Below are 26,153 nucleotides of genomic sequence, written 5' to 3'. Positions count from 1 at the left end.
GCTCTCGGGGGGGAAGAAAAAAATAAAAACTGTGATTTTTACATCCATACAGGTACATCCGTACAAGGATGTGAAACGAACATTGATGGATTTCTATATAGACCTAGTACATAGTGCCTAAACCGCTTCGTATCGTTGTCCCTGTATGTGCTTGTCGTGGTTCTCGTTGGTTCGTGAGTCTCTTTGTACCTTCCAATATTGTTGGAATGCCTGTTTATTTTCGATGTGCTTTCCCTCGGGTCTTTTGTCGGCCTTGTTGGTTCCCGTCCATCATATGTTTTCTTTTGCTTCGTTTTCGCCTTGTTTTGTTTCCGCGTCGTCTCTACTTCCAGTTTCAGCGTTTTTCGTCTTCATTCCGTATGCCTTCCTGGTGTTTGTACGATGTGTCTGTACGTTGTTTGTACGATCTGTGTGTTCGCCTGGTGTACGAGCCACGCCTCCCGGTGGACGGGTGGTACATTTCGTACCTCCGAGCTGCCAAAGCAAGCATACAGGACCTTGGCACGGAACCCAGCTCCTCCACACCCAGCACGAGACAGTCCAAAATACAGCTCGAGCAGGAAAAAGAAGCACAAGACCGAAGCAAAGTGCCCACGGGCACACAAATCCTCGGCCACCAGGGATGCCCGAAGGGAAGGAACCTGCACGTGAAGCCGCACCTAGCCGACATCATAAGGAAGGACGGGGGAGAACAAGCACACCTTGAGGTGCTCCAACTTACCCCCCAGGAAAACCTGAACGACCGTAGGCAACTCTCACCATTCAAGTACGCAGTCCGACAGGATGAATGCCAAGCCCCCAACGAAGAAAAGGCAGTCTGCCAGCCAGGAAGACTCCAGCTCCTTGTAACGCACCCAATAAGGAAAAAGAGGAGCCAAACTCAAGAAGAAGAAAGCTTCATTATCAAGGCATAAGCCAGGTCCCGCAGTAGGTAAGCCGCAAGGAGCCTCCCACACCTTCGGTGAGATGCGGGAAGCCAAAGACCTCCAAAAGGAGGGAACCGAAGAACCCATGGGAACTCGGAACCGAACCCGGGGAGGAGTCGAACTCATAACAAAATCGTACAGGGAGTGGGATAGGGAAAACCTCTCCCCCTATAACAACAAGCCCCACACCAAGGGGTACCAAACACCCAAGCAGGGACAAGTGGGGCCCAGGTCCCCCCCATGTCAACTCCTTCCCAGCCTCGGAAGCCTCCACGTCAAGACCCTGGGCCGAGCCGTCCTCCAAACCCTCCGTCTTTGAAGAAAAAGCAGAGTCCACCGGAAAAGCAGGGATGAAGGGTGCCCACTAGTGTGGCCCAAAAGCTCCGGCAGGAGGACCAGGCTCAAATGCCTCAGCCGCCGATCCGGAAGGGGCAATCCCTGAAGCCGCCCGAGTCTCACTACCAGAATAATTTAGCAGGGCAGCTGCGGGGCATCCAGAAAGGCAACCAACCTCGCACATTACTGCAACTTAAACCTAGCATACAATGCTAAAGCTGCCGGCACCCGAATATCAGTCCCAGTGGACTGGGTGAATGGAGTACTGTACAAACAAAGAACACCACTCGCAGGACTCTGGGTCATAGGTGTCACTGACCCCAACAGGCAGCAAGGCAGAGGCAGATGGTGAGTGTCACCCTGAGACAGGGGGACAGAGTAACTTTCAAACCCGCACAAGGCGAGGTGGAATTCAGAGGTCTCCTACATTAGACGACTGAGCCCCAAAGGGGGTTTCCAGGGCCCTTAGGCTGACTGCTAAGAGAAGCCAAGGCGAGGTACAGGTACTGCTAACCGGTTATCCCAGAGCTACCAAGCAAACAATCTAAAAGTTGAACCCCTGCGACATGTGTAAGCACGGGGACCTAGTAGAGGGTTACCAAAAACCTACAAGTGGTCCTACCGCCACACCTGACAGACCCCTACCAAGCAAAACAAAACAAAAACAAAAGAAAAAACCCGCAAAAGCACGTCTCCAGGTGAACAGAATCGGTCGCTATGTGTATATCAGACAGCTGCACAGTACCTCGCGCCCCAGACAGTGACAAAACTACCTCCTACCCCAAGGGCAACAGGAGTAAGAACCACCCCAGCTGAACCCCCAAGGGCAGGCAATCACCGAGCAGCGACAGAACCACACGGAGGTAGCTGCTCTTGAACTGCGCATGGAAGATAACCCTGAAGCCACAAAGGCAGTACTTACAGGGCACCTAGGGAAGGCAGCCCTAGGTGCATGCATCCCCAGTACTCTTGTGTTACGTCTGGCTCACACACCACTAAAACAGTGCAACAACACCGCACTGCAGCACAGCACGAAGAGTGGAGCCAGAGCGATCGACTGTTCACCATCACAACAGCCTTAGAACTGAGCAGAGTTGCCAGAGTGGAGGTCTGGGACCTCCCCGTCCCCCTCGGGTGAGGGGGGGGGGGGGGGGGGTTGCGCAGACAGATGGGTGGTGTTTGTGGTGACGTCATACTGGATTCCTTGTTTTTGATTGGGGAGTTTTGTTGCTTGTTCGGCTTTTGGTTTGCATATTATTTGATCAGCAGTAGTTTGTTTTGGAATTCCTACCTTTCTGGGTGCCTGACCTGGTAGATGGTAGACAGACTGCTTCCAGTTACTCGGGGGTGTCTTTAGGCCATTGCTCCTCGTGCCTCTCGTGAGGGAAGCCAGGTTCTGGCTCTGGTCCCCGGTAGGCTTAGAACTCCTTCGATTGACTGCTGGCACGGTCTAATATATACACATCAGCCCGGTATAGCTCCGGGGAGCCGAAGGTGCTCTTAACATAAAAGTATTATTATTTAATTACAGTACCATGGCAATTTTGATACTTTTACTAGCTTTAAATATTTAATGTTTTCACGCAAATTTAATGTAACAAATATATTAAAGTGACTATTTCCAATAGAGTTATCTTCAAGTATAGAAGCTAACCTGTTATGTGGAGATACCCCGTCCCTTCATCATACCGCACCATACGAGCCTTATCCAGAGCTGAAGACGCTTTTACGAGGAGTTCTCGGCGGAAGTTCTCAAGAGTAGGATCCTGCTGAGCTTCCTTGTACAGCAGACCATACACCTACAGTACACCAATGACACAAAAGTTCAGACCTCAGCAAAGGAAGCTACACTTGCCTACTTCATATACACAATTTACCTGGTGTGGACCTACACAACTAGGATTAACATTTTAAATTATATATAATAAACAGTACTTATTATATTGTTTTATCTTGCTATATATATATATATATATATATATATATATATAAAAAAAAAACAGCGTTGAATGTAATGAAACGCCATTTTCTGGGTGAGTCCCGGAGGCTCCCCGGAGCTATCCATAGCTGATATGGATACCTAACTATTTTGCATCAGTCGATGTGGGTGGAGTTCGAGCCTACCGGGGACCATGAGCCAGAACCTGGCCCCTTCACAGAGGCACAGGGAGCAATGGCCCATAGAAATGCACATGTGATTTGGAGCATTCTATATCTGCCATTGACCGGGACAGGCACCCAGAAAGGTTAGTGCCACAAAACAAACCACTATTCTGGTTAACAACGAAAATTGACAAACGAGTGGACAGAACTTCCCAAAAGAAAAACGAGCAAACAAGCATGACTTCACACGAACCGCGCTGCATGTCTGTGCAGCTCCCACCTCCCTGGGAGGGGGGAAGGGGAAGCCCCAGACCCCCGAGCAGCGATTCACACCCCAGTTCAGAGGCTGGACATCAAAAACCGCGAAAAAAAATACCGACCGGAGGGCGGGAGGGATGCCGGGGAGCCTCCGGGACTCACCCAGAAAATGGCGTTTCATTATATTCAAAGCTGGTTTTCTGGGGGGAGCCCCTACGACTCCCCGGAGCTACCTCACCAAAGACTACCAAGAAAACCAAGGGAACTTACCCGGGAGGCAGTCGGTGCTCCACTCCTCAACGCGAAAACTAGACAACAGGTTGCATCCGCCGACCTAAAGCAACACAGGCCCCGACTGAGCCCAGGAACGTTTACCAGGTAGCGTGCAGCCAGGACCCTGTTCGACCGCCAACATCCCCGTGCCCGAATGTCAGCCAAAGGCATATTGCCGAATATGGCAGCAAGAGCAGCAAACTTACGAACGTCATGGGCACGGGGATAGACCGCAGGCTGGTTGGATTTAATAACCCTGCGGACGACCTGAGAGACCCGAACCCGCGAACAGGGAAGGGGGGAAACCGAATCAACCCAAAGCGCGTCCTCGGACACATTAGACGTGGAGCGCAGATAATGGCGGAGGGCCGCAACCGGACACAACACATGGTGAACCCCCGGCCTGACAAACCAAGCATCCATAACCCAAGGACCCCTCCGGAAAGAAGCAGTCTTATTCTTCGCCAGAAAAGTGGGAGACAGCTGCAAACGAACAAACCGAAGACCACGACCAAAGGAGCAAAAACCTCTGCGCTGGAGAAGAGCATGAAGCTCCGCCACGCGACCCCCAGAGGCTAATGCCAACAGAAAAAGCGCCTTAGCAAAACAATCTTGAACCGAAGGGGCCACAACAAACCGAGGAGAGGAAAGATAGAAGAGCACTCTGTCCAAAGACCAGGATGGCTCAGGCGGCGCATGAGCAGCCGGAGGCGAAACAACGCCCGAGACAGCTTGCGAAACGGCGCAGAAGTAACATTAATACCGAAAGCAAGCCGCAGCAGCTCCGCCAGCACCGCATGATACGAGGCGACAGTATTAGGTATCAGATGACGGTCCAGAAATAACCGAGAGAGAAAGGACAACATCACCTGAACCGAAAGCGAGGAACAAAGAAGAAGGGTCAAAAAGAACTGGAAAGACCACCAGGAAACTTCATACTGCCGCTGAGAGGAAACTCACAGGTGAGAAACCAACAAGGAACCCACCTGCTCACCATAAAAATGGTGATAAACATGAGTCAAAAACACCAAATGCAAACCAAAAGCGAAGATTCGTGGAGAAGAGCGAACCAGTCACATACCGGACCGACCCGATCTCCTGAAAGAAGTGGAGCCACAGAAAAACCTCCGGGTTCGGACACCGAGCAAGCAGCGCCTGAAACCACAGCTGGGCCGGCCACCACGGAGCCAAGAGGACCACTCGACCCTGGTAAGTCTCCAAGCGAGCCATGACCTGGAGCCGCAGCTGGACCGGGGAAAAGAGGTACAGGAACCCCCACCTCGACCAGTCCTGCTGAAAAGCGTCGATCCCGACAGCCTCGCAGTCGGCAAAGGGCACCACGTAAACCAGAAGATGCCTCGACCACGCCGACGCGAAGAGGTCCACCTCCGGGCGCCCGAACGTCCGGCAGAGCCAACATAAAGAGTCGGTGTCGACCGTCCATTCTGTGGACAGGGGAACGAACCTGGACAGGCCGTCCACCAGGACATTGAACACCCCCGTGAACCGCCAGGAGAGCCAAACCCCGAGAACTCAGCAGACGAGTCACCCGAAGCGACCAACCCCAAAGAGAGAAGGACCGCATCGAACCCCCTCGGTTCAGGCAATGAACCACCAGGGAGCAGTCTGAATGGAGCCGGACCGTCGATTCGCGGGCGACTCGAACCTTCCGAAGCTCAAACCACACCGCCGCGAACTCCCGCACTGTGCTGTGAACTCGACGGAAGGACGGACCCCACCGCCCCTGGCCGGCCTGGTGAGCACTGGTCACAAAACCCCAGCCGAGAGACGACTCATCCGTGAACACATCGAGCGAGGGCTCGGGCAGGCGCCAAGGAACTGAACCCCGAAAAACCCGAAGAGGGAGCCAGCGACGCATAGCCCCCGGGGGTCGAACCCAGCGATCGTAAGAGAGGCGGAAGGGACGTCCCCGAAGGAACCAGAACAGCCGACGAAGCCAAACCCGACCAGGCGGGTAGACCAACATCGCAAAGTTCAGGCTCCCGCACGAACCCTCGAGCAACAGTCGGGTGACACACGATCCCCCCAGAAACAGACACAGGCGAGACTGCAGTCGAAGGAGACTCTGGAGGAAGAGACAAGGAAGCGGCCCGAGAGTTCCACACAAGACCCAGCCAGGACCGAACCTGGGAGGGCACCAGATGGGACTTCCGCCAGTTCACCAGGAACCCGAACCCAGCGAGCTGGGAAAGCACCAAATCCCTGGCAAGCAGACACCCCGACTTACTGGGAGCCCAAACCGGCCAGTCGTCGAGGTAAGCCAACACCCGAACACCTAACAGATGCAGACAGGCCACCATGACCCGGGTAAAGCCTGCGAACACGCGAGGTGCCAGGTTCAACCCGAAGGGGATACAACGAAAGCGGTACCACTGACGCCCCACAACAACAGACAGACTTGTTGCTGGGCAAGGAAGTGAATGAGATGCATGTCAAGTTTTGTGAAATATATGATAAAGGCACAAAAAAATTTATACCAAAACAGAGATGCAGAACTAGGAAACAGGATTGGTTCAACAGAAATTGCGAGAGGGCCAGAGACCAAAAGCCACAAAAATGGAATCAATACAGGAAGAGGCCAAATCCCCAAACATACCAGCGATACAAAGATGCGAGAAACAACTACACGGCAGTGAGGAGAGAGGCAGAAAGAAATTTTGAAAAAGGGATTGCGGACAAATGTAAAACAGAACCAGGTCTATTCTATAAATTCATAAACAACAAATTGCAAAGGTAAAGGATAATATTGGATAATATTCAGAGGTTGAAAATGGGAAATAAATTCACGGAAAATGAAAAGGAAATGTGTGAAACATTAAACGAAAAGTTCCAAAGTATGTTTGTACAAAATGAAATCTTCAGGGAACCAGACACAATAAGAATTCCAGTGAACAACATAGAGCACATAGAGGTGTCTAGAGACGAATTGGAAAAAATGCTCAAGGAGCTAAATAAGAACAAAGCAGTTGGTCCAGATCAAGTTTCACCATGGGTTCTGAGAGAATGTGCACCTGAGCTCAGCATTCCACTTCAACTGATTTTTCAGGCATCCCTGTTTACAGGAGTTGTAGCTGATGTGTGGAAAAAGGCTAACATAGTTCCAATCTACAAAAGTGGAGGCAGGGAAGACCCCATTAATTATAGACATGTATCACTGACAAGTGTAATAGTCAAAATATTGGAAAAAATAATTAAAACTAAATGGGTAGAACACCTGAAGAGAAATGATATAATATCAGACAGACAGTATGGTTTTCGATCTGGAAGATACTGTGTATCAAATTTACTCAGTTTCTATGATCGAGCAACAGAGATATTACAGGATACAGATGGTTGGGTTGACTGCATCTATCTGGTCCTAAAATAGACTTTGACAGAGTTCCACATAAGAGGTTGTTCTGGAAACTGGAAAATATTGGAGGGGTGACAGGTAAGCTTCTAACATGGATGAAAAATTTTCTGACTGACAGAAAAATGAGGGCAGTGATCAGAGGCAATGTATCGGACTAGAAAAATGTCACAAGTGGAGTACCACAGGGTTCAGTTCTTGCACCAGTGATGTTTATTGTCTACATAAATGATCTACCAGTTGGTATACAGAATTATATGAACATGTTTGCTGATGATGCTAAGATAATAGGAAGGATAAGAAATTAGATGATTGACATGCCCTTCAAGAAGACCTGGACAAAATAAGTATATGGAGCACCACTTGGCAAATGGAATTTAATGTTAATAAATGCCATGTTATGGAATGTGGAATAGGAGAACATAGACCCCACACAGCATATATATTATGTGAGAAATCTTTAAAGAATTCAGATAAAGAAAGAGATCTAGGGGTGGTTCTAGATAGAAAACTATCACCTGAGGACCACATAAAGATTATTGTGCGAGGAGCCTATGCCACGCTTTCTAACTTCAGAATTGCTTTTAAATACATGGATGGCGATATAGTAAAGAAATTGTTCAGGACTTTTGTTAGGCCAAAGCTAGAATATGCAGCGGTTGTGTGGTGCCCATATCTTAAGAAGCACATCAACAAACTGGAAAAGGTGCAAAGACATGCTACTAAGTGGCTCCCAGAACTGAAGGGCAAGAGCTACGAGGAGAGGTTAGAGGCATTAAATATGCAAAAACTAGAAGATAGAAGAAAAAGAGGCAGGAATTGATAAAATCGATAGGGAAGATTTCCTGAGACCTGGAACTTTAAGAACAAGAGGTCATAGATTTAAACTAGCTAAACACAGATGCCGAAGAAATATAAGAAAATTCACTTTCACAAACAGAGTGGTAGACGGTTGGAACAAGTTAGGTGAGAAGGTGGTGGAGGCCAAGACCGTCAGTAGTTTCAAAGCGTTATATGACAAAGAGTGCTGGGAAGACGGGACACCACGAGCATAGCTCTCATCCTGTAACTACACTTAGGTAATTACACTTAGGTAATTATTACAAAACCGAGCCAGTCCCGGAACCCCACATGAATAGGGACATGCCAATACGCGTCCTTGAGGTCCAGGGACACCATCCAAGCACCCGGCTCCAACAGAAGCCGGACCTGGGACAGAGTGGTCATCCGAAACGAGGGGAAAGAAACGCAAGGGTTCAGACGGGACAAGTCCAGAATAAACCACAGGACCGCACAGTCCCGTTTCAGAACTGGAAACTGGCAGGAAATCCACCTGAGGGACAGAGTCGTTTCGACTACGCCCAAGCGTACCCACTCCAAGATGACCCGACGGAGCGCAGGAGAGGAAGCCTGCCCCGTCAGCCCCGAACCCCCCCTTAGGAGGAGGAGCCACCCAATGCCACAGTGAGATCGAGAAACGATCCGAAAAGCCCACAAATCGTGAGACCAGGCGTGAGCAAACAGAGTCGGCCTCCCCACAATCGCCCCGTCAATGGGGCGATTAGGGCAAAAAGCTTCAACATGGCAGACGACGCCCGAGCAGCCGAGACCAAGGCGTCAAACCCAGGAATGGCCCCAAGCGCCTCTACATCCTCCGAGCTCCAGGAGAGAAAAGAAACGCAGGACCGAAGCCAAAAAGCCACGAGCGCGCAAATCCTCCGCCACAAGAGCAGCCGACAGGGAAGAAACCTGTACATGGAGCTGCACAGCTTCAACATCCTGCAGAAGGGCAGGAGCAAAAAGACACTCATTAAGGTGCTCAAAATCGCCCCTCAGGTAAACCTGGACCACCGTCAACGCCTCACGCCACTCAAACGTGCGGGTTCGACAGAACGAGTCCCAAGCATCCAGCGAAAACAAGGGGCAGTCTACAAGCCAGGACGACCCCAGAACCTCATAACACACCCAGTAAGGACACGACGATCCAAACCTGAATGAAGAAGGATCCATTATGGAGGCGTACTCCGGGTCATGCAGGAAGTGAGCCGCAAATGTCGACTGCACCTCAGGCGGAGAGATGCGGGTAGCCGAAAACCTCCGGAAAGACGGAACCGAAGAATCCACAGGGACACGGAACCGAACCCGGGGAGGAGCAGAACCCAAGTCCAATTCGTACGCAGAGGAGAGAAAGGAAAACCCCACTCCTTGCAACAGTAAGCCCCGCTCAGAACGACGGAAAATCCAGGCGGGGTCCATTGGAGCCCAAGGCCCCCAAGTCAGCTCCTCCCCAATACCAGGATCCTCAACACCAGGCCCCGGGGCGAGCCGTCCTCCAAAGCCCCGGCCTCACAAGAAAAAGCCGGGGCAGCCAAAAGAGCCGGAAGAGAAGGGGCCCACTGGTCAGACCCTGGAGCATCGGCTGGAGGAACAGACTCGAATGCCTCCGTAGCCACCCTGGATGGGGCAACCCCAAAGCTGTTCAACCTAAACCTACCATGCAATGCACGAGCTGCCTGCACCTGAAGTAAATCATCAGCAGACCGGGTGAATTGAATCACGAACAAGCAACACAGCTCGCAGGACTCAGGGGTTGAATGTGTCACCAACCCAACAGGCAGCATGACGGAGGCAAAAACAATGAGAGTCACCCTGAGAGAAGGGGACAGAGCAATCCTCAAACTCGCACACAGCAAGAGGGGACGCAAGGGTCTCCTCCATCGGACCTGAGAGCATCTGCGGGGTTTCCCAGGGCCCCTAGACTGGGTCTTGCTAAGGGTTATCCCAGGCAGGGCACTGCTAACCGGCATCCTAAACTACCAAGCAAACTGCTAAAAAGCTGAACCGACGGGACGTGTCCACTTGCGAGGGCGAAGCAGGGGGTGTGTCACCACACAAACGACCCTATTATAAGGGGAAGGGAAAACACAAGGCAGACCCCCCCCCCCCCACCAGACAAAAAGAAAAGAAAAACCACACAAGTGGACAACGTACCCAGAGGGAACAGAGCCAGCCGCTGTTATAGGTAAAAACAAGCTGCGCGGTATCCTGCGCCCCACCAGTGCTATAACTACCACTTACCCCAAGGTAAACAAGGGAGGAAAACCCCCAAACACTCGGGGCGGCCAAACGCCAAGCAGGGAAAAGCCAACAGAGGTAGACCCAAGGTGACTTGTGGAAGGCAACCCCAAGCCCCAAGGGCGGTACTTACAGGACACTCAGGGAAGGTGACCCTAAGTACATGCAGCCCGAGTACCTGAGAATACTACTCCCAGCTCACACGACCACCGTAAGAGCAGCACTGAAAACAAGTCACAGCACTGAGACAAGACTGGAGCTGGAGCCACACGACCATGCACTATCCCATCAGCCGAGGAACTGGGGCGTGGATCGCCGGCTCGGGGGTTACCTTGAGGTTACCTTGAGGTGCTTCCGGGGCTTAGCGTCCCCGCGGCCCGGTCGTTGACCAGGCCTCCTGGTTGCCGGACTGATCAACCAGGCTGTTGGACGCGGCTGCTCGCAGCCTGACATATGAGTCACAGCCTGGTTGATCAGGTATCCTTTGGAGGTGCTTATCCAGTTCTCTCTTGAACACTGTGAGGGGTCGGCCAGTTATGCCCCTTATGTGTAGTCTGGGGCTCCCCTTCCCCCTCCCGGGGAGGTGGGAGCTGCGCAGACATGCGGCGCAGCTCGTGTGACGTCATGCTTGTTTGCTCATTTTTCTTTTGGGGAGTTCTGTCCACTTGCTTGTCAATTTTTGTTGTTAACCAGAATAGTGGTTTGTTTTGTGGCACTCACCTTTCTGGGTGCCTGTCCTGGTCGATGGTAGATATAGAATGCTCCAAATCACATGTGCATTTCTATGGGCCATTGCTTCCCGTGCCTCTGTGAGGGGGCCAGGTTCTGGCTCGTGGTCCCCGGTAGGCTAGAACTCCACCCACATCGACTGATACAAAATAGTTAGAAAATCCATATCAGCCATGGATAGCTCCGGGGAGCCGTAGGGGCTCCCCCCAAAAACAGCGTTGAATGTAATGAAATGCCATTTTCTGGGCGAGCCCCGGAGGCTCCCCGGAGCTATTGGCATAATATGCGATACATTAGACCGGGGAATTAATCCATGGAGTTCAACCTACTAGGAACCACGAGCCAGAACCTAGCCCCCTCAGAGAGGTTTCAGGGAGCAATGGCCCTGGAAATCCCCTCTGTGGTTGAAGGCTTTCCTTATCTGCTATTGAATGGAGTTAGGCACCCAAAAAACCAGCGTTGAATGTAATGAAACGCCATTTTCTGGGTGAGCCCTGGAGGCTCCCTGGAGCTTATCGGGCTAATGTATGTTATATTAGACCGGGACATTAGCTAAGGAGTTCAGACCTACCAGGGACCAGCACCAGAACCTGGCCCCTTCAGAGAGGTTCAGGGAGCAATGGCCCTGGAAAACCCCTTGCGGTTCGGGTTTTCCTTATCTGCCATCGACCGGGGTTAGGCACCCAGAAAGGTAGGCATAACAAAACAAACCCCACATGGTAAAAAACTAAAACAAAAACCGAACAGAGAGGTAGAAACTCCCTACAATCACAAGGAAACAAGCAAACAAGCAAACATCACACTTTACTGCCGCGCCGATCGTCCACGCAGCCCTCCCAGCCCCGGGAGGGGGGAGCCTCGGACCTACCGCGCCGGCTGCCAAGCTTCAGTTCGGAAGCAAAGCTTCAACCAACGCAAAAAAAAACGCCGACCGGTGGGAGGGAGGTTTGCCAGGGAGCCTCCGGGGCTCACCCAGAAAATGGCATTTCATTACATTCAACGCTGGTTTTCTGTGGGGAGTCCCTACGGCTCCCTGGAGCTTCATACCCAAAGAGAAGGAAAAGAAAGGGCTAACCCGGGAGGCGGCCGCCACAAACTCTGCAACGCAAAGCCAAGACAACCGATCGCAAACCTGCGACCCAAGGCAACAAGAACGCCCAGGAGCAGACGTGCATAAGGATGGGCGGCCAAGAACCCGTGCGACCCACAAATCCCTGCGCCCGAAATGAGCCCTAGACGTCGCCAACACAGCAGCAAAAGCTGCAAACGTCTGAACAGCACGGGCGCAAAGACAGACCGCAGGCTGGAAGAATGAAAACTCTGAGGACGACCTGGGAGACCCGAGCCCTGAAAACAGGGAATGAAGGAATCAGATCAACCACAGCGCATCCCCAGACACGGTACGCCAGCAACTGCAAAAAGCACAACCGGACAACATAGGACGCACCCCCCGGCCAAACCAATCAAGTACCAATACCCCAAGAACCCCTCCGGAAAGCAGCCGTCTCGACTGTCGCCAGGACGGAGAAAGGCTGCACACGTATAAAGCTACCACCAGTACCAAAGAGCAGAAACCTAAACCGAAGGGGCTACCACAAACTGAGGGGAAGATAAGAAGGCACCCTGAACAAGGACCAGGATAGCTCAGGCGACGCATGAGCAGGCCGGAGGGGAAACAAAACACGAGAAAACGTATGAAACGTCATACTGTCGCCAAGACGAAGCTCGCAGGTGGGACACCGTCAACAAAGCCACCTGAACACCATAGAGATGGTGATACCCGCGTCAAAATACCCGACGGGAAGAGCCAAGGAGAAGGCCGAACCAGTCACGGACAGGATCGATTCGGCCTGCTGAAAAAGGCAGAGCCTCGGGAAAAACGCCCCGGGTTCGGACACCTATCAAGCAGCGTCTGAAAAGAAGGCCGGGCCGGCCACCATGGAACCATATGGACTGCTCTCATGGGAATGGGCTGCAACTGAGCCAGAATCCGAAGCAACAGCTGGATCGGGAGAAGAGGAACAGGTACCCCCACCTCGACCAGTCCTGCCAAAAGCATCCACCGTGAAGTCCTCGCAGGTGGGAAAGGGCGCCATAAAACGGGAGACGCCTAGACCACGCTGACCCGAAGACGTCCATGGCCAGGAGTCCATACGCCCGACAGAGCCAACAAAACGAATCGGCGACGACTGGCCAACCCACGAAGAGGAATGAACCGAGACAGCTGTCCGCCAGGACGCAGGACACACCCCGGACATGAACCTCACGGTTAGCCAAACCCCTGTGGTTCCGGCAAGAATCACCAGAGAACAGTCCGAACAGAGCTGAATGGTAGAGTACCTAGTGACCCAAACCCTCCGAAGCGCAAACCAGACAGCCACGAACACCCGAACCGTGCTGTGAGCCCGACGGACAGACATACTCCATCAACCTCGGCTGACCTGGTGAGCACTGGTCACAAAGCCCTAGCCGAGAGACGACCCGTCCGTGAACACATCGAGCAAAGGCTCGGGGAGGAGCCAAGGCACGGAACCCCGAAAACCCCAAAGAGGAAGCTGGTGATGCAGCACCAACACCAGATCCCCGGAGGAACCCAATGAATGCAAGAGGCGGAAGGGGAGTCTCCGAAGGAACCAACAGACGCCGAAGCCAAACCCGACTCCACGGGCAGACAAGCACGCCGAAGTGCAGATTCCCGCAGAACTGCTCAAGCAACCGCTGAGCAATCCGGGAGCCCCTCCTGTGCAGCCGAAGGCGGGACCACAGCCGCAGTAACACTTCTGGAGGGAAAAACAATGAGTGGCCCAATAGCCCTAAACAAGGCCCAGGTCCGAACCTGGGACGGAAACAGATGGAAAAACCTCCAGAACACCAGGAAACCAAACCCAGCGATCTGGAAGGAACCATTTCCTGGTGAGCAGACAAGCGGACTGACTGGGAGCCCACACCAGCCAGTTGTCGAGGTAGGCCAGACACTGAATCTCAGACTCAGACAGGGCACCAAGATCCGGTAAAGATGCAAAAAGTATACGAAGTGCCCATTACAAAATAAGGAAGGCAATAAAAACAGCAAACTTGAAGCCCCACCACCAACTGTGCCAGTCCCAGAAAACTGGAGAGGAACGTGCCAAGAAGTGACCTGGAGGTCCAGGGCCACCATCCAGGCACCCGGCCCCAACAGAATCCGAACAGGAGACAACAGTCCTCCGAGGAGGGCATAGGATCCAGGGCCCAAGCTGAATAAGTCCAGAAGAACTGCAGACGGGAAAAGCTCATGACTGCAAAGAGCAGACGGGAACCCCAGAAGGATGGGGCGGAACAACCACGACCCACGCACCCACGAAGAAGAAATGACGAAGCGCAGGGGAAGAAGCCCACCCCGCCAACTCTGAACCCCCCCAAGGGGGAGAAGCCGTCCTCTGACGCCAGCAGAGGCCGGAAGACAACCCAAAGCGCCCACCAACAGCGGGACCATGCGAGAGTCAACAGAGCAAGCTGCTCCCCCAGCACCCAGTCAACAGAGAAGGGAACAGAACCCCTTCCGAAAGAAAAAGTACACTACCTAATTCATGATGAGAGACTACGGGAATTAAACCACACTTCCCAGGAAGACGAAGAGTGAGGGGGGACCTGATCACCACATTCAAGATTCCGAAGGGAATCGACAGGGTTGATAAGGACAGGCTATGTAACACAAGGGGCACACGCACTAGGGGACACAGGTGGAAACTGAGTGCCCAAAAGAGCCACAGAGATAGTAGAATAATTTTTTTTTTTTGTAGTGTCAGAATGGTAATCGGAAAGCACTAGGAAGTAATGTGGTGACTCCACACACAAGTAACGAGGCTGACCCCATACAGTTTCACATGTAGACATGATAGAGCCCAATAGGCACAGGAACCTGTACACCTTAGGTTAGAAGCATTAAACATGCCAAAACTAGACGACAGAAGAAAAAGAGGGAATATGATCACTACATACAAAATAGTAACAGGAATTGATAAAATCGACAGGGAAGATTTCCTGAGACCTGGCACTTCAAGAACAAGAGGTCATAGATTTTAACTAGCTAAACACAGATGCCGAAGAAATATAAGAAAATTCACCTTCGCAAATAGAGTGGTAGACGGTTCGAACAAGTTAAGTGAGAAGGTGGTGGAGGCCAAGACCGTCAGTAGTTTCAAAGCGTTATATGACAAAGAGTGCAGGGAAGACGGGACACCACGAGCGTAGCTCTCATCCTGTAACTACACTTAGGTAATTACCTGTTGATAGACGGTTGAGAGGCGGGACCAAAGAGCCAGAGCTCAACCCCCGCAAGCACAACTAGGTGAGGACATATATTGTAAAAGTACAAGTCGCCGACTAGTGGGAAGAGAGCACTACGCCAGCCAGGTAAAGAAGGCACAAAACTGCATCAAAAGGCCCACCTCGACAGCAAAACCGCAAAGTCCCAGCACGACCAAAACACGTGCCAAGACCCAAAAAGATCAGTCTGCAAGCCAGGAAGATCCCGGAACCCCAGAAGGCAGAACCGGGTCACACGAGGAAACAAAGTCCCCTGAACCCACAAAAGGGGGCCCAAGAGGAAGAAACCTCCAGAACGAAACCAAGGAACCCAAAGGAACCCAGAATCGAACCAGAGGGAGCCCAAACCACCACATTTTGCCGGCGGAGAACACCACTGAAAGGCAAAGCACAGCCCCCAGCAGAACCCCCTGGGAAAACGGTCCCAACAGACCGAAAACCGAGGAACATGGTGTGGGAGCAAGCATACCAGCCAGCGGCACTGAGCCTAAACCCAAAGGCTCAGACCCAAAACAGAAAAACTGGAAAAACCCGGTGTAAAATTAACACCCAAACGTTCCCAGAGGTACAGGCAACAGCAAGAAAACACCAGAAAAGCAAAGAAACGACAACAGGAGAACAAAAACTCTGAAAAAAAATATGAAAACTCACCTGAGACGCTCGCTCACACACCCAGACGCATGTAAACAAACCGCAATGCCGCCCTGGTGACCACGCCAGGAAACCGGCAGATAAAATGGCCGCCAGCAGGGGCTGTGACTGACGCTAAATACACAAAAACACGCCAGCAAATATGGGAAGCTAGCAGACTGGATGGGCGAAAAACGCTGCCCAACAGCAGAAAAAAACCCGGCAAGGGCAAAACCGCCCCGGAACTGTTAGCAGGCATTCCCCACAGCCCTGGGAACCAACAACAGAGGCCCCGGGGCAGAGCCGTCCTCCAAGCCCTCCGTTCTTAAGGAAAAGCAAGAGTCCATGGGAAAGGCAACAAGAAAGGGCCGCTGGTAAGACCCAGAAGCCTTGGCAGGAGGCACAGGCTCAAACCTCCGTCCCCAACCCGAACGGGGCAGCCCCCGAAAACCGCCCGAGTCTCTGCCGCAACTAAATCCCGCCCCGACCCCAAAAACCACAAACGGTCCGGAGCCGGGAACATGGAGAGAAAGGGGCGAACAGCACCTAACCAAACGGGGCGGCCACGGGGCATTCGAGTGGGAAACCAACCTAGCATGTTGCAGCAACCTAACCAAGCTTGCAACACGGATGCCGCCTGTACTCTGAACAGTAATAACATCAGGAGAGTACTGGAGAACAAGCAGAGAATCACTCGCAAGACTCTGGGTCAAGGTGTCAGTGACCCAACAGGCAGCATGACGGAGGTAAAAATGGCGACTGTCACCCGGAGACAAGGGAACAGCAACCAACGATCCCATACAAGACGGGTTGGAACCCGGAAGACACATTCAATGGTTCCCCGAGCCCAGACAGGGGTTTCCAGGGCCCGTAGGGTAACAACTACAGGAAGCCCGGGCAAGGTGTTGCTAACCGGTTAAGAAACCCAAACATAACAAGAGGGTAGATTATAGCACTGAAAACCCCTGAGACGTGTACAATCACGGGGGCCTAGCAGAGGGCCGCCAAACACTACCAGTGGAACTATAACCACCTTAGGCAGACCCCCACCAGGCATGAAAAATTAAAAACAAAAGAAAAACCCCGCAAAAGTACACCGTCTTCAGAGGCAACAGAAACCGTCCGCCGCTTAGGTGGCAGGCTGTGCAACACCTTGACGCCCTAACCAGCACAATACCAATCCCTACCCAGGGCCAAACAAGGGCCCCAAGCCCCAGCTGGCCCCAAGGGCGAGGCAAATGCCGAGCAGCAAGAACCTCTACGGGAATGGTTCCCGAACGCCCCAGGGAAGATTACCCTGTTACGCAAAGGCAGTACTCACAGGGCACTTAGGGAAGTCAGCCACTAAGCACATGCAGCCCCAGCACTGATGAGGTACTCCTGGCCACCGCACATCACAACACACGGCAGTGAACGCCACACAAGGCAAACACCGCCTAGGAAACTGAGGCCAGAGAAGTGTCAATCCCGGTTGACATTAGCGAACGAACTAAAGCTTGGCAGCCGGCGCGGTAGGTCTGCGGCTCCCCCCCTCCCCCTCCCCCTCCCGGGGCGGGGAGGGCTGCGCGGACGATCGGCGCGACAGTAAAGTGTGATGTTTGCTTGTTTGCTTGTTTCCTTGTGATTTTAGGAAGTTTCTACCTCTCTGTTCGGTTTTTGTTTTAGTTTTTTACCATGTGGGGTTTGTTTTGTTATGCCTACCTTTCTGGGTGCCTAACCCCGTGTAATATTCTGGGGCTCAGATCATTAGTTCTCCCTTCTCCCCTCCTTTCCCTCTCCTTCTCCCTCTCTCTCCTTCCTTTCTTTTGTTTTGAGGCATTGGTTTAATATAGTGTTGGGGTTAAAAATGTTGTTTTTGGAGTTAATGGTTAGGGTAGGGCAGGATTTCTGGATAAGAAAAGTGTGTGTAACTTGCTTTACACACAAATTTCTTAATTTCCGAGGAGGGGGAGTTGTAATGATCTGGGGCTCAGATCATTAGTTCTCCCTTCTCCCCTCCTTTCCCTCTCCTTCTCCTTCTCCTTCTGAAAAATCAGTGGAAGTGGAATGCTGAGCTCAGGTGCACATTCCTTCAGAACCCATGGTGAAACTCCATCTGGACCAACTGCTTTGTTCTTACTTAGCTCCTTGAGCATTTTTTCCACATCATCTCTAGACACCTCTATGTGCTCTATGTTGTTCTCTGGAATTCTTATTGTGTCTGGTTCCCTAAAGATTTCATTTTGAACACACACACTTTGGAACTTTTCGTTTAGTGTTTCACACATTTCCTTTTAATTTTCCGTGAATCTATTTCCCATTTTCAACCTCTGAATATTATCCTTTACCTACAATTTATTGTTTATGAATTTATAGAATAGACCTGGTTCTATTTTACATTTGTCTGCAATCCCTTTTTCAAAATTTCTTTCCGCCTCTCTCCTCACTGCTGTGTAGTTGTTTCTCTCATCTTTATATCGTTGGTATGTTTGGGGGTTCGGCCTCTTCCTGTATTGATTCCATTTTTGTGTCTTTTGGTCTCTGGCCCTCTCGCAATTTCTATTAAACCATTCCTGTTTCCTAGTTCTGCATCTCTGTTTTGGAATAAAAATTTTTGTGTCTTTATCATATATTTCACAAAACTTGACATACATCTCATTCACTTCCTTGCCTAGCAACAAGTCTGTCCAATTATACTCACTAAAAAAATTTCTAAGGTCGCCATAATGTCCTCTCCTGAAGTCAGGTTTTTAACTGCTTCAACCTCATTTTCTTCCAGATTATAACGCATTGCATACTTTATTCCCAAAAAGACATGGTCACTTTTACCCATGGGAGGAAGGTACTGAATGTCAAATATCTCTTCCTCTTTCCTGGTAAATATCAAATCTAGCATGGAGGGAACGTCCCCTTCCCTCATCCTCGTAGCTTGTTTAACATGTTGATACACGAATGTTTCCAGAATGAGGTCTACAAATCTACAGGTCCAAAATTTATTCTGTTTTAGCTTCATATGCTTCCCAGTCTTTGGATTTCAAGTTGAAGTCACCGACTATCAACAGTCATGATCTATCGTTATCTGCTCTCGCTATAATCTCTCTCATTATTGTTATAAGACCTTCACGTTTACTATCTAGCTCCTCCTTTGACCATGTGCTGCTTGGCGGTGGACTATATGCATTTATGATCATTAGTTTATCATCTTCATGGCAGATCTGTAGTGCTATTATGTCAACTTCTTGTGGATTGGCAGTCATTATTTCCTTCACCTTTAGGCGTTCTTTCACCAGCACAGCAACGCCACCGCCTTTCCTAATTTTTCTGTCCCGTCTCCAAATTGAGTAGCCCCTTGGGAATATGACCTCATTTAAAATAACATCTTCAAGTTTTGTCTCCGTGAGTACAACAATGTCTGGTGTCTGCAGCTGTATTACATCACTTAACTCCAGTATCTTTGATCTCACTCCATCTATGTTGGTGTATGCAATCTTCAGGAACTTGTTCCCCCTCTCCTTATTCTTCACTCCCTCTCTCCCTATTGATTTTGTTGGTTTGCCTTTATGTACCACTTTACTGGTCTGCCTACCCCTAACACTTTGTAGAAAAAAGAATTGATTTCTTCTTCATTCCTGTTCTCATTTAAACGTTTTGCCTCGGCGAGGTTCAGTTTCAGCTTCTCTCTGTCTTCTTTTGAAAGATCTCGTCTTAACGACCACACTTTCCCATCCTCATCACTTTGTAATTTTCTAGCATTCCTTAGTACTTCTTCCATCTGTTTGGCATCGTTTAGGGTGATCCTCAAAGGTCGATCTTTCTCTTTTATGTATCTGCCAATTCTCTTGTAGTCGCACACATTCTCTATGGTAGTAAGACCTTCTATGAGGCCAACAATTTTATCTACTACTTTTGCTTCTTCTACAGCTCTTTCTGACCAAGATGTTATCGCCTTTTCTTTGCAACCAAAAATTATCAGGGACTTGCTCCAATCAACTGTGTTTTGCACCAACTTCGGGTTAGATGCCAATTCTTTTCTTACTTCCAGCCTAATGTTTGTTTTATCTTGGTTGCTGCAGTGTTTGGCTTCCTTTACTGCTTCTTCAATTTTTTCCTTTTCCTTGGTCACTTGTGCATAGGTGAGTTGCATATCTTTCTTGTACTGTTCTATTCCCTGTGTAACTTTCTCCATCTGTGCTGACAAAAGCTGTTTCTCCCGTTGAATTTCCTTACCTAACCTATTGTAGTCATTTATGTTTAAATTAACTTTAACTTCTTCCATAGCTATTTTTAAGAGTTTATTTTCTTCTTCCATGGCTTTGCAATTCATAGAATATGCGATTGTTCCCTTTATACACAGACCACACACTGAACATGCCATAAAAACATGATGCCTCTTAACACTTTCGCGCTTTAGATTAGAGATAACTCGTCGCCGTTTTCTCTTACGATTCCGCATAACAGCCGAGTTTTCTCGTCCATCGAAAAAATATTTCTATAAATTCCATTTTTTAACCGAAATGGATGGGGATACTTTTGTTTCGTAGGGAATTTATTTGCGAATGTTTTGGTACCAGAATGAATATTATATCACATAAACTTCTATGAGTAAAAAAAAAAATACACAAAGTATGTTTGGGGGTGTGGCGAGCGTGTGGCAGTGGGTTCCCTTTAGCCGTTGATATATCCAACACGTGGGAAATATTTGTATGTGTTATGTATATGTCTGTGTAGGGAATTTTACTGCGATCACTGTCATACAAATTATAAAATGTTTCAACAAGTATAAACATGACAAACATCAAACGAACGAAAACAATGCGTTCGTTTCTGCCGCGAACGCATACTGAGCGACGTGGTTCTATATTTGGCGCTTCTCTTACACATGCTTTGTACAAATGTTATACAGTTCATCTTATAGAAAATTTTATTGCGAACACATTGGTATAAAAAAGAAATACGTACATAGAAAAGTAGGGTCAGGAAACGTATAAACTTTCCAAGCATGATTTCCCCCCTGTGTTTTCGCCAGTGCGCTCGCGGCTAACTACTCTCCACTTCACACACTCTTGCGTGTGGGCAATTACCTATATTAAACATTCATATGCATATGTCCGTGTAGAGAATTTTATTGCGATTCCAATGATACCAAAATTAGCGATGTAGGACAACTGTAGGCTTCGCAACCATTAAGAGAGTGGAAACATTTTGTTGCTGTTTGGCGCTCTCGGCGAGTGATCTGCATAGTTTTTTATTTGGTGTTGATACTCCTTATGCTTGGGCGGCATTTTATAGGTATGCTCTTATTGGCAATTTCATTGCGAACACAGTGATACCAAATTTAAATACGTGCGCCTTCAATTATTGTCAGGACAGTCAAAAGAGTGTACACTTTTCGGTCTTACCGCGTAGGCGCGCGAAGTGCCGAAAGCATCAGGGGTATTGTTTTTTTTTGAGCGCCGAGAGCGCGAAAGTTTTAAGTTAAAACTTTTTTAGTAAGAATTATACCAGTAATTATTAATTCTGTTGCTGTGTGAATGTGTATTTATGAAAAACGTTCTTTTTGTCTGTGTATCTGTCCAAAGTTGGAGGCCAGATGTTTGGAGCTAGCCCCACCAAACACTGCAGGGTGACTAGTGGGTGTAGGGGGAAGATCATGGGCTGGGGGTCAGCAACTCAGCCTTCATGAAGTTGGTGGAGATGAAATATTTGGGGGCTGATTTGATAGTTTTGTCATTTGTTCATTATAATATTCAAGGGCTCTAAAAACTTATACAGCATAACCTTTTGGGTTCAACTGAGGCACCACAAGGTACCCCATAGTATAAAATACAGTGACCATGTACATACAAATATGACAAAATGATACAAGAAAAAATCAATACCTGTGGATTTTTGCGCATACGAACGAAGAGGTAAGTGTAGCTCATCCATTCAATAGCTTCATCAATGTTAGTAACAGTACCCAGTGAAACCTGAAAGTTACAAGTTTTAATACCCATTAAATTTATTGCGTCAGTACTGTGCATGCTTTCTGAAAAGTAATATTTGTTTTAATGATATATTATTCAGTGGATGAGAAAATAAATGAGAATAGTTGAGTTTTATATATACTGTATTTGTTTAATTGTCAGGTTTTTTATATAAACAAATAATTCTGTGTTTCTATAATCCTCTGTACAATCATTTGTAAGTCATTCCTTAATCTATTATAATTTACTATTTAATTTACGTACTATTAATACATGTATCAAGTCACATTGTTTATTTCCAGAATTAACATTATTAACTATAGTATATTACTGCCTTGTTGCAAAATGAAAAAAATTATCAATTTACACACTTGAAGATCTTATTAAAACTAATTTGTATTATTCAAAACTAGATCACCTTCTGCATTGACATAAACACACAAAACAAATTCTTCAACAAACGTTGTTAATTTGCATTTTCTGTGGGGATCCCTGTCAGCTCCCTGAAGCTATCCGAACTGATATGTGCAATATTAGTTTGGGGTCATCAGTCACAGGAGTCTTTATATCTACCGAGGACCACGAGCCAAAACCAGGTTCATTCAGAGAGGCCCAGAAAACAACCTCCTACGAGCATTTTATCACGAAACCCAGAAAGACAGGCAAAACAAAACAGCCCACAATCTGGTAAAAATTGCGACCAACATCCAAAAAACCAGCATTGAATGTAATGAAATGCCATTTTTTCGGTGAGCCCCGGAGGCTCCCTGGAGCTTATCGGGCTAATGTATGTTATATTAGACCGGGACATTAGCTAAGGAGTTCAGACCTACCAGGGACCAGCGCCAGAACTTGGCCCCTTCAGAGAGGTTTCAGGGAGCAATGGCCCTGGAAAACCCCTTTGTGGTTGGGGTTTTCCTTATCTGCCATCGACCGGGGTCAGGCACCCAGAAAGGTAGGCATAACAAAACAAACTCCACATGTTAAAAAACTAAAACAAAAAACCGAACAGAGAGGTAGAAACTCCCTACAATTCCAAGGAAACAAGCAAACAAGCAAACATCACACTTTACTGCCACGCCGATGATTCGCGCATCCCTCCCCGCCCCAAGAGGGGGAGGGGGGAGCCAAGGACCTACCGCACCGGCTGCCTAGCATCAGTTCGGAAGCAAAGCTTCCACCAACATGAAAAACCCGCCGGCCGGTGGGAAGGAGGGTTGCCAGGGAGCCTCTGGAGCTCACCTAGAATATGGTGTTTCATTACATTTAACGCTGGTTTTCTGTGGGGAGCCCCTACGGCTCCCTGGAGCTTCATACCAATGAGAAGGAAAAGAAAGAGCTGACCCAGGTGGCGGCCACAACGCAAAGCCGAGACAACAGGCTGCAACCTGCGACCCAAGGCAACAAGAACACACAGGAGCAGACGCGCATAAAGAATGGGCGGCCAAGAACCTGTGCGACCCTCAAATCCCTGCGCTCGAAATGAGCCCTAGACGTCACCAACACAGCAGCAAAAACTGCAAACGTCTGAACAGCACGGGCGCAAGGACAGACCGCAGGCTGGAAGACTTAAAAACTCTGGGGACGACCTGGGAGACCCAAGCCCTGAAACAGGGATCGAGGGGAACCGGATCAACTCAAAGCGCATTTCCAGACACGGTACGCAGGTAACGGCAAAAAAGCGCAATCGGACAACACAGGACACACCCGTGGCCGAACCAATCAAGCATCAATAACCCAAGAACCCCTCCGGAAAGCAGCCATCTCGATTGTCGCTAGGACTGAGAAAGGCTGCAAACGTACAAACCTACCACCAGTACCAAAGAGCAGAAACCTGAACTGAAGGGGCTACCACAAACTGAGGAGAAGATAAGAAGGCACCCTGATCAAGGACCAGGATGGCTCAGGCGACGCATGAGCAGGCCGGAGGGGAAACAAAACACGAGAAAGCATACGAAACAGGGCAGATATGACGACCACCCCGAACGCAAGCCGGAGCGGCTCCGCCAGCGACGCACAAAACGTGGCGACAGTAAAAAACATCAAATAACTGTAGTCCTGAAAACCCAATTAAGGACAAGACAACCCAATGCGAAAGAAAAGAAAACCTACAAAGAGCAAGAAAAACACCAGAACGTCATACTGTCGCCGAGACGAAGTTCGCAGGTGGGACACCGTCAACAAAGCCACCTGATCACCACAGAGATGGTGATACCCGCGTCAAAATACCAGATGCGAAGAGCCGAGGAGAAGGCTGAACCAGTCATGTACAGGACCGGTCCTACCTGCCGAAAGAGGCGGAGCCGCGGGAAAACGCCCTGGGTTCGGACACCTATCAAGCAGTGTCTGAAAATAAAGCTGGGCCGGCCACCAAGGACTACTACTACATAAGGACTACTCTCGTGGCACCACATAGAATGGGCGACGCCTAGACCACGTCGACTCAAAGATATCCATGGCCAGGAGTCCATACGTCCAGCAGAGCCAACGAAATGAGTCGGCGACGACTGGCCAATCCGCAAACAGAGGAATGAACCGAGACAGCTGTCCATCAGGACGCAGAACACACCCTGGACATGAACCTCATGGTTAGCCAAACCCCGAGAATCCAGCAAACGAGCCACTCTAAGGGACCAACTACAAAGGTCAAACCCTAAGAGGAACCCTGTGGTTCCAGCAAAGAACCGCCAGAGAACAGCCCGAATGGAGCTGAATGGTAGAGCACCGAGTGACCCAAACCCTCCGAAGCGCAAACCAGACAGCCACGAACTCCCAAACCGTGCTGTGAGCCCGACGGACGGACAGACCCCACCATCCCCGGCCGACCTGGTGAGCATTGGTCACAAAGCCCTAGCCGAGAGATGAACCGTCCGTGAACACATCGAGCGAAGGCTCGGGGAGGTGACCAAGGCACGGAACCCCGAAAACCCCAAAGAGGAAGCTGGTGATGCAGCAACAACACAAGTTCCCCGGAGGAACGAACCCAACGATTGCAAGAGAGGCGGAAGGGGAGTCTCCGAAGGACCCATCCAGGTCCAAACCCAGGACGGTAACATATGGAACGGCCTCCAAATCACCAGGAAATAAAACCTGGCGATCTGGAAAGAACCACACCCCTGGCGAGCAGACAAGCAGACCGACTGGGAGCCCACACCAGCCAGTCGTCGAGGTAGGCAAGTCACTGAATTTCAAGCAGACTCAGACAGGGCACCAAGCTCTGATAAAGATGTGTAAATACACCAAGTGCCAATAACAAAATAGGGAAGGCAACAAAAGCGGCAAGCCTGAAGCCACACCACCAACTGTGCCAGTCCCGGAAAACTGGAGAGGAACATGCCAAGAATTGACCTGGAGGTCCAGGGCCACCATCCAGGCACCCGGCCCCAACAGAAGCCAGACAGGAAACAGGTCCTCCAAGGAGGGTATAGAATCCAGGGCGCAGATTGAAGAAGTCCAGAAGAACTGCAGATGCGAAAGGCCCATGACTGCAAAGAGCAGAGAGGAACCCCAGAGGGATGGGGCGGATCGACCACGAACAACGCTCCCACTAAGGTGACATGACGAAGTGCAGGGGAAGAAGCCCACCCCGCCAGCCCTGAACCCCCAAAGCGGGAGAAGCCGTCCACTGCCGCCACCAGAGGCCGGAAGACAACCAAAAGAGCCCACTAACTGCGGGACCATGCGAGAGTCAACAGAGCAAGCTGCTCCCCCAACACCCCATCAACAGAGAAGGGAACAGAGCCCCTTCCGAAACAAAAAGTATACATACACATGTACACATATATTATGTATATACACATACACATACATATATATAAATGCATGCACACACAAGGTATGTTACACACCCATGCATATGCACATGTACATGTGCACACACACACACAGTGTACACATGTACACGTGTACACACACACATAAACGTGAAAAGAAAATTACAAGCCACCGACCAGTGGGCAGAGAGCACCACGCCGGCCAGGCGAAGAAGGCACAAAACTGCATCAAAAAGCCCACCTCGACAACAAAACCCCAAAGTACCAGCACGACCACGTGCCAAGACCCAAAAAGATCAGTCTGCAAGCCAGGAAGACCCCGGAACCCCAGAAGGCAGAACTGGGTCACACACAAGGAAACAAAATCCCCTGAACCCACAAAGGGGGCCCGAAGAGGAAGAAACCTCCGGAACGAAACCAAAGAACC

At 49.8% G+C, this 26,153-nt stretch overlaps 1 protein-coding gene across 1 annotated transcript in view; it reads right to left on the bottom strand.

Annotated features, from left to right (window-relative positions):
* obe (activating signal cointegrator 1 complex subunit obelus) overlaps positions 1-26,153 on the bottom strand; it is a 565,443-nt gene that overhangs the window by 315,384 nt on the left and 223,906 nt on the right. The window contains exons 21-22 of the mRNA XM_069330748.1: positions 21,867-21,956; positions 2,917-3,061 (exon numbers count right to left, since the gene is read on the bottom strand). Coding sequence (XP_069186849.1) covers positions 2,917-3,061; positions 21,867-21,956 — 235 coding nt within the window. The remainder of the gene's footprint in view (positions 1-2,916; positions 3,062-21,866; positions 21,957-26,153) is intronic.

Source organism: Procambarus clarkii, chromosome 24, assembly GCF_040958095.1.
Source record: "Procambarus clarkii isolate CNS0578487 chromosome 24, FALCON_Pclarkii_2.0, whole genome shotgun sequence".
NCBI lineage: Eukaryota > Metazoa > Arthropoda > Malacostraca > Decapoda > Cambaridae > Procambarus > Procambarus clarkii.
The sequence above is the reverse complement of the archived record's forward strand: the minus strand, read 5'-3'. Positions and strand labels throughout refer to the sequence as shown.